The 9,222-nt window shown below is 47.6% G+C and overlaps 1 protein-coding gene across 1 annotated transcript; it reads left to right on the forward strand.

The window, feature by feature from the left end:
* The first annotated feature begins 1,199 nt into the window (after positions 1–1,199).
* Positions 1,200–7,320, forward strand: COPRS (coordinator of PRMT5 and differentiation stimulator). The gene is given in 5 exon segments (XM_054572937.1): positions 1,200–1,350; positions 3,597–3,667; positions 5,932–5,951; positions 6,150–6,398; positions 6,895–7,320. Coding segments are annotated over 5 exon segments (609 nt in total). The 5' UTR covers positions 1,200–1,251; the 3' UTR covers positions 7,065–7,320.
* The last annotated feature ends 1,902 nt before the right edge of the window (positions 7,321–9,222 follow it).

The following is a 9,222-nucleotide window of genomic DNA, read 5'->3' on the forward strand; positions in this document are numbered from 1 at the left end:
CCTGTGTCTGGGTCTCGCCATTGCAGGTGGTTCACCTGGAGCTGCACTGTTAGATACGATAGTTTCTAGCTGGATATGGCAATTTAAATTTATTAAAATTAATTCAGTTTCTCATTTATACTGGCAACATTTCAAGTATTTAATAGCCGTATGTTTACCATATTGGACCTCACAGATAATAGAACTTTTATTCCTACCATCGCAGGAGGTTCTATAAGACAGAGTTGACATAGATAAATACAATTGGATTTGGGGAAACTGACTCGTGTCAGAGCAGGACACACATTCATCAGTCACATTCTCTGTAGGAAAGTTTACATAGAGAAAAAATATTACGTACGAAGTCTTACAATTTTTTCAAATGTTTCATGTAATTTACAAGCAACACATAACTGAGAAGGAGATGAAGGACTAGGTTCTATAACCTTCCGAAAATTGTATTAACCGTGGTCTAGTAACCCCGTTTACAGCTTTTCTGCTGCTTAAATGGTAACTTGATGATCACACGTTGAGGCGGTTCGTTAGAGTTTAGGCAGTGTGGGTAGGGAGAGGCAGTGAAGCCTGTCCTCGCCTATCTCCTGCCAGCTTCAGGTTGTGGAGGGCCAGACCTGAGCAATTAAAAAACGATCTTTTCACCGGTCTGTCTACGGTCAGCACAGATTCTTTAGGGTTACTATGCCTAAGTGTCATAATGTGTTGAGTACATTATCGGAGTTTGTCCTGGTTTCTAAAGGACCAACTCGAAGAACTATCAGTAACTCAGGTTGGAGAATCGCGGGGCTGCTGTGTTGTCTCATCCATCCGTGAGTGAGCGCTTGTTCAATTCCAGAATGCGTTCTAGAGAAATCTAAGGTCAAAAGTGAAATGTGGTTGGAGCTACAATTGCACTAAAAGTTTTTACAGCTGACCTTTACACATTTTTAAGTGGACTCGCGTAACAGGGATTGGAGGTTTTGAAGCTGGGTAGGGGTGACATTTGGCATTCTAGACTCAGTCGTCCGGCCTTCGGACCTGGACAGGTAGGAGCTACAAAAATGAGATTCGGGACTGGTAGGTGGGCCTTGGCGGTTGGGCGCGTGCTGCCCGCCTGTGCCCCGCCCCCGCTCCCTCGTGACCGCGTGTCCCGCCCCCTCCGCCGGGAGCACCCCTGGCTGATTGGCCCCCTCTGCGGCGTATCCTCGGGCTTGCTGCCAGGCTGACGCGTCACGTGGCTGCGCAGCGTCCAGGGTGCGGAGCCGCGGGCCGCCGGGCATGGACCCGCAGACCGCCCGGGCTGTGGCGCTGGGGGCTGCGGGGCCGGCTCGGGGCCTGCCGCTGCCGAGCGCGCGGGAGGCGCCCCCTAGCCCAGAGGTGAGCGCCGCGCGGGGGCCGGGCACGGCCATCACCTGTGGTCGGGGTGGGAAGTTGTGGGGGCCGCCGAGCTAGCGGAGCGCCTGGGGCCGCCCTGAGACCGTTGAGCGCCGTTTGCTCACACGCTGGGGCTGGAACGGCCAGGCCAAAGGGCCGCGGGGTGTGGAGCTTCGGGGCAGGGCACCTCGAAGGCGAGGGTGAGCGCGCGGGGCGAGGAAGGCAGGCAGGCTCCGGACCCCCGGTGCCTCTGCGTACCGGCTAAATGGGAGGCGATGCCGATGACCGAGGGCAGGGGGCCGCCGCGGGGGTCCTGGACCCGGGCCAGGTGAGGGTGGCGAGCAGAGAGACTTTTCCGGAAGGACGTGTGTCCACTGGTGGGGGTGCTCAGCCAGCCCTGAGCACCAGACGATGCCTCAGGCGTCGTCGTCTTCTCTATGCAATGAAACCCAAAGGCCCGGTTTGACGCAGCGTTTCCAGAAACTTGTTTTCATTGGCGCGCCAGGCCGCTCCTGGTTTTTCAAAGACCGTTATTACAGTCATACATAATCTGCCCGTGTTTGCAGTCAGTAGCTTCTGCTAGATGGTGACTCCTTGAGGGTAGAAAGCCTCTCTTTACTGCCGTTAACCTGGTGCCTCGCTTAGTGCCTGGGATGGTAGACACAATTACTAATTGGCCGGAGGAATGGCATGCTTGTTTCAACATCAAAGAAAGAAGAAAAATGTAGTGACAGACTTACAAAGAAACTTACTTTGGAGTGCAGATGTGACGAGACTGATTTTGTCAGGGCATAGTGGGAAGGAATGTGCGCTTCCTCTCCAAGGTGGTGCCTGCGGACGCGTGGAGATGCCGGAGTGCAGGGCAAATGCCTGGGAACTTGGGCTGCAGAGCTCGGAGAGACCATGCTCAACAGGTCCATGGGGCGTGAGGGGGAGGTGCCACTGCCATGGGTACCTTTGTGCTCCCGCAGTAAAGTTGAAGATTTTTGAGGAGCATAGTAATTAACACTGCGGGTCTAGGCAGGACAGATGAGTAGGGAGGCAGTTCTGGGGTTATGGCTGTGGTGGAAGTGAGAGGTCCCACCAGCTGGCCACAGAAATGACCAAGAGTTGTCATTGACTAAGAGGAGGAGTTGATGCTTTAAATCCAGGTGTGACAAGATCATGAGCTGATTGTGGCAGGTGCCAAATGTGGTGTAGATGAAGGGACGAACAAGGTGGGTTTAGAGTCAACAAACATTACATTCGTGCTATGTGCTAGGTGTTTTCATAAATGTAATGTCATCATAAGCCCGCTGCAAAGGTCAGAACCTCAATTTCCAGAGAAGGAAACCCAGGCAGAGTGGTTGACACGATGTGCGCAGGGTCACACGCTGAATGAGTGGCGGAGCTGGGATTGAAGTCAGGTCTTCTCATGCAGGCTGTGAACATCTCATGTTCCATTTAGCAGGAGGGATTTTCCCCTCTTAGGGGAGAGTGTGAACGCAGCCCCCCACTGCCACAAATTACGCAGCCGAGTTTCCCACCTTTGGGGAAATCACGGGGGTCGGCACCTCTGGAGTGCAATGGATGAGGAGGTCTCGGAGGTGACAGAACTTTGGGAACTTTGGAGTGGTGAGAACAGAGACCTACTGTTGGGTGTGGGGGAAAAAAGATTTCCTTCAGCGTCGTAGAGAAAGTAAAGCTCCTTGCCTCCATGTATCAGTCAGGAGACTGAGAATTTGATAGAAAGAGTTGTTAATTAGATAAGTAGTTGTTAAGCAACTGAAAAGTTAAAAAAGAACCTGGAGGTAGCAACTGCAGGAAACAGCTACCAACCCTCTGGCTGAGGGAACAAAGAAAGGAGGTTGGAATGGTTAAAATTTACAAGCTCAGAGGAGAGGCTTTGCAGAGCTGAAGCTCCAGCCTCTGAGGAGGGGACACCACCCCAGGTAGTGCTGGGGCCTCTGAGCTTGCAGGAGGGATCCTGAGGGCCTGGGAGTCAGAGCTCTGATCACAGGGCCAGGTGATGAGGCTGGCTTTGCAAGTGTTGGCAAATTATAGGTTGGATTCGCGGCCGCTGTAGGAAGGTGCTCCTGCTGCCAGGGGTGACGTGTCGGTGGGGTAAGGCCTCCAGGGTTGCAGAGTCTCAGCTCCATGCGCAAAGGTGGGGGGAATATGGGTGAATGGGTTGGTGGCTGAGACAAGAGCTTAATACTGGGGAGAGCCCAGATGTCCAAGTCCTGGGTAATTGTTTCTTCTCCCGGCAGGCTGGCTTTGGCCCAGATGACCACTCCGGTCAGGAGAGAGAGACAAAGAAGGCCATGGATCGCCTAGGCAAGTAGATGGCAGAGACTGGGTGAATGCTGGGAGAGACCCCGGAAGCAACAAGGGACAGTCCCTTTGTCTTGCTTACCTTCCTTCTAGCGGGTCCTCCTCCTAGCTGCCAAATTGCCTTTTCTGCCTCTTGTTTCAGTAGTGCCCTTGTTTGGAAGCCCCACTGGAGCTTCCTTAAGGGATGTCCTGAACTTGTGTCCGAACTTATCCTTTCTGCTGAGGAAGGCACCTTAGGGAAGCAGAAGGGATATAGGCTTTGTAGTCAGGCAGAGTTGTTCCCACTTTCAGCTCCGAGTCAGAGCCCCGGCCTCAGAGTTTTGTGGCCTTAGATAAGTCACTTATCTTTTCTTTATTATTATTATTATTATTACCATTATTTATTTATTTATTTATTTATTTTAGAGAGAGAGAGAGGGGAAGAGAGAAACATCAATCTGCGAGAGAGGCAGTTGCCTCTCACATGCCCCCACCAGGGCAACTGCCCCAAAACCCAGGCACGTGCTCTGGCCAGGAATCGAACTGCTGGCCTTTTGGTTTGCCATCCAGTGTTCAATCCACTGAGCCGTACCACCCAGGGATATCTTTTCTTTATCTTTAAAATGGGAATAATAATACCACATAGGGTTGTTCTGAGAATTGGATGAGAAGATCTAGAACTATAATTGATTCTGGTGCCATTTTAATTGAAGCTAATTATAATACAAGAAAATGAAATATTTAATTAGTTGCACTAACCACATTTTAAGTGCTCATAGTCATACGTGGCTCATGCTAGCCTGTTGGATAGCACAGATTATAGAACATCACCCTCATCACAGGAAGTGCTGTTGGATAGTGCTGGTACAGATAAAGCACCAAGCGCATAGGTATTGTCATAACAGCTAACACTTACTGAGTTCTCAGTATGCGCCAGACATAATTCTAAGTGTTTCTTTTCTCGTTTTGTGTTTTTAAAAACTCTTACAACAATCATATCTCCATTTAACAGAGAAGGAAACTGAGGCACAGAGTAAAAATTTAAAAAAATTTACGGTAAAAGTCACATAACGTAAAATTTACCATTTAACAATTTTAAAGCATACAGTTCAGTGGCATTCAGTAGTTAGAATTGTTATGGAACCACCACCACTACTTAGTTCCAGAACATTTTCATCACCCCCAAAGGAAACCTCATGCCCAGTAGGTAGTCACACCTCCTTGCCCGCTTCCTTGTGCCCCTGGCGACCACTAATCTGCCTTCTGTCTCTGGATTTGCTTATGCTGGACAGGTAAATGTAAAATGCATGTAAATGGAATCATACACTGTGTGGTCTTTTATGCTGGCTTCTTTCAGCATAACATTTTCAAGATTAATTCAGGGAGCATGTATCAGTACAGGCATACCTCAAAGATAGTATGGGTTTGGTTCCAGACCACTGCAATAAAGCTACTATTACAATAAAGCTAGCTGTAATCTTTTTCCTGGTAGAGGGTTTTGCCTCTAAAAATCTGTGAAGTGCAATAAAGCAAAATGCCATAAAACGAAGTATGCCTATACTTCATTCCTTTTTATGGCTGAAATCCCATCCTATGTATAAACCAAATTTTCCTTGCCCATTCATCAGTTGGTAGATATTTGGGTTGTTTCCACCTTTTGGTGATTGTGAGTAGTCCTCCAATGAACATTTCTATGCAAGTTTTGTTTGAACACCTGTTTTTAATTCTTTCGGGTATACATTTAGGAGTGGGCTGTATGTTAATTCTGTATTTAAGCTGTTGTGGGAATCAGTTGAGTATATTTAAGCTCCGTAACACTTTTAGTAATTGGCAGAACTGGGATTTGGATCCAGGCAGTTTGGCTCCAAAGCACATACCCTGAAGTATTACTTTATTCCTTGTAGCTGTCACTGTTATGTAGTGTTAATAGGCTGATTCCTTTCCCAGCTCTGACCTGGCAGCACCGTAGCACTGTGTGCTGGGGGTTCTTTATCCTCTCCTAGGTTTCTCCCACTATTTTGAGACCTTTTAAAAATGTGCCTTCCAGCCTTCTCATGTTGAGGGGAGGAGCCGTGGTGGCTGTCCTTTGTGGTCAGAGGGCTTCTGCCTGCTGTTCTCCTAATCTCACTTGTCCTGTGCTCACCTCCTACATGCTCTTTGGATGAAGGGAAGAGGAATAGAAGAGCAAAAATTCAATTCACACCTGTATTGTGAAAGTTTATCACTTGCTTTAATGACACGTAAGCTCCCTACAAATGTAAGCTGTACCTGACCCCCTGTGTGAATTACAAGACTGGGCAATTAATGGCTTTGTTTAAGACAACGTATCCTATTGAATATAATTGATCAACTCTATTTCTAAAAATGTCAATAGAACCTTTTTTCTTTTTTTAAAGTACTCAGGTGGCTAAAGATCTCTGTATGGTTGTTTTACTGCTGCCCTCTTAGTAAGTCTGCCACAAATTTCCAAAGCAGAGTTGTGGGCCCCCTAGTTTGCCAGTTATTTTGAGACCTTTTTCCTTTTGTGGATTTCTTAGCCAGTGGAGCACAGAGCATCCCTAATGATAGTCCTGCCGGTGGCGGGGGCCCGCATCCTGAAGAGGAAGGCTTTGCTGTGGGTGATGAAGACTCTGATGGGGAGCTGAATCCCTGGGAGCCGTCAGAAAGGGTGTCCGGCTGTCTGCCCAGGGAACAGGCTGCTGATCTTCTCAATGAGGACTGGGACTTGGAGTTGAAAGCAGATCAAGGGAATCCATATGGTAGGTGTGGAGTGTCTGGGGTCCTAGGCCAGGGTGTTAGACCCTGCTATCAGGTTACCCCTAAAAGCAGACAGTTTAGAAGAGGGGCCACATTTGCTAGCCTGATGTCTATGACAGATCTGCAATTCCTGTGACAGCTTCTTTTTCACATTGAAAAAAACAAACAAACATGCGAATTTTACATTTGACTCCATAATGTATCAGTTAGTTTTACCCTTGAAACAATGTTACTCTCTCCAAATATCTTTGTGTGAACTGAGCAGCTGCAGACAGAAGGGCCTTCTTATCCGGTCGCTTCCCCTGCACTGCCAAGAGCCGTTGGCTGAGAAGCACAGCTATGGGTTGCCTCAGAAAGAACATGCTTGCAATTCTTTGGGAAACGACTGTGTGTGTTTGTGTTTAAACAGAGTGCAAGTATTTTTCTCCTGGATGTTTTTTGGCTTTTTGTTTTCACCTCACTCCTTCCTTTAATCTTGTCTTTTAAAATGACCTGCAGATGCTGACGACATCCAGGGTTGCATTTCTCAAGAGGTCAAACCTTGGGTGTGCTGTGCCCCGCAAGGAGAAATGCTCTATGACCCCAGTTGGCACCACCCACCTCCACTGATACCCCATTATTCTAAGATGGTCTTTGAAACTGGACAGTTTGACGATGCTGAAGACTGAGAGTGCCGCTTTTTGCCTGGTGGATAGATGGACCCTCAAGATCAAGGTCTCTCTTCTTTTCTTTGAGGCGAGAGGTCATATCTGAGGAAATATTCCCAGTGATCTCTGAGCCAGGTACACAGTCTGGTGTTAAATAAGGTCCCACTGTCTCCTAGTTCTTTTGTTGTTGTTTTTAATGAGTTCCTCCTTGGATGTGTGTTTGTTTCTGTGTCAGGAGGAAGAGTTGTGTTCTTTATAAATAAAGGTAGCCAAAAAATCAATGTGTTTTTGTCTACTCCCCGACCCTCCCTTTTTAATTAGATACTTCTGAGCAAAGCCTATTCCTTCATTGAAAGTCCCTGATTTACACTTTCAGGATTGGAGGACTCGGAGGCTTAAAACTACTTCGTGAAAGAAAATACTTCTTTAGTTTTGTGTCTGCAGATCTGGCACCATTGGCCAGCAGCTGGAATCCAAGAAACGTTGGTGACTTTGCGGCTGATTTCTTTTCCTGTTGATGGAAAATTGATCATTCACTTAGTTAACGAGGACTTTCTGTGGGCTGGAAAACTAAATGGCAAATTGATTATACCAGCAATTACATAACGCTCACTAGGCATGAAAGGATTTTAAAATTATTTTACATTTAATGTTTTAAGACTTGTAATTACTTATATGAAGTCACTATTTTTTAAAGAAATTACCTCATTTTAGAGATGAGGAAAATAAGACTGAAAATGTGGACCTCCTCAGTATCACATCAGTATCACACCAGCAGGAGATGGCAGAGCTGGGACCTAACGCCATGGGTGACGTGAAGTCTGTTCTCTTGGTTGGCCCTGTGTGTGTGAGGGCCCAGAGGTGGGATCGGCGGCCATGCCTTGGCAGGTCTGTGATGCATCACACTAAGTCCACTTTGCCTTTTTCGGCAGGCTGAGGGATTGCTTCCTCACCTCCCTGCCTTCTACTGAAGCTGAATCAAGAACACGTTTCAGATCTGAAGTCTCAGTCAACTCTGTAGCAATTAAGTGAACAGTTGACCTTTTAAACTGCTTTTTCAGAGGCACCGCAAGGTGTGAACAAGGCAGAACCTTATGAGGAAAGGCAGTGGTTTTGACTGAGAGGCCTCATGGCCAAGGCTGCCCTAGGGAGACGAAATGTTCCTTCCGTCATCCTTGCTGAAAGGACAGTTGTGGACCCTGTTGTCACACTGCTCTTCCCTCCTCTCGATGCCATAGCTGATAAGACTGGTGCGAAAAGAGCATGTCTGGTGTGATAAGGTGAACCTGAGAAACTGAACCAGGAAACGAGGGGGCTTGAGCAGAACGGCAGAATTGCTGAATGGGGAGGCTATGTTATTGATGGGCTACTTTGGCTCAAGTGTGAGCTGAGACAGTAAAAGGAGTGACGAGGTGGGGAGAGAACATATTTGTCGGAGGGAGGGAAGAACCATAGAATGAAAAGCACTCGTGCATAAGGAGCAGCAGAGAAGGTTCACAGACTGCTGCTGTGATCCACGGAGCAGTTGTGGATCTAGGACCCTTGCTTCTTGGAAGTTAACCTTTGTGGTTTCTCCTTCTGGTTATTTTCAGCAAAGCAGGTGGGAGGGAAATGGTGTCTACTGGAGCAAAGACCTAGGAAACTATTCTCTTTAGAGTTAAACATAAAACAGGACTTTTGCTCAAGATGTAGCATAGGTAAACACATCTTGCCTCCTTGCACAACAACATCAAATTACAACTAAAATATATATAATAAGTATCACCCAGAACTGTCAGAAATTGAGTTGAATGGAAATCTGACAGCCATGAAATTAAAGAAACCACATCCAGGCTGGTAGGAGGGGTGGAGACATGGAACGGGCTGGTCCCACATCCACATGTGGTGGATAGAAATTTGGGAGGGGTATCCCAGGAGTGAGGAGTCCTAGCCCCACACCAGACCCCCAGCCCAGAGTTCCAGTGCCTGGAAGATAAGTCCCCACAACTTCTGGCTGCAAAAACAAATGGGAATTGAGTCAGTGGGAGAAACTTTTGGAGCCCCAATCAGTTCCTCTTAACCCACACACAGACTTACTCAAGACTCATTCCCTTTGAGCTCCAGTACTAGGGTAGCAGCTTGAAAGGCACCAGTGGCATGCAGGGAGGAAACGAAGTGTCTGGCATCAAGGCGAGAGCTG

Source organism: Pteronotus mesoamericanus, unplaced genomic scaffold, assembly GCF_021234165.1.
Source record: "Pteronotus mesoamericanus isolate MK-2021 breed Mesoamerican mustached bat unplaced genomic scaffold, CSHL_Meso_final contig_246, whole genome shotgun sequence".
Classification (NCBI taxonomy): Eukaryota; Metazoa; Chordata; class Mammalia; order Chiroptera; family Mormoopidae; genus Pteronotus; species Pteronotus mesoamericanus.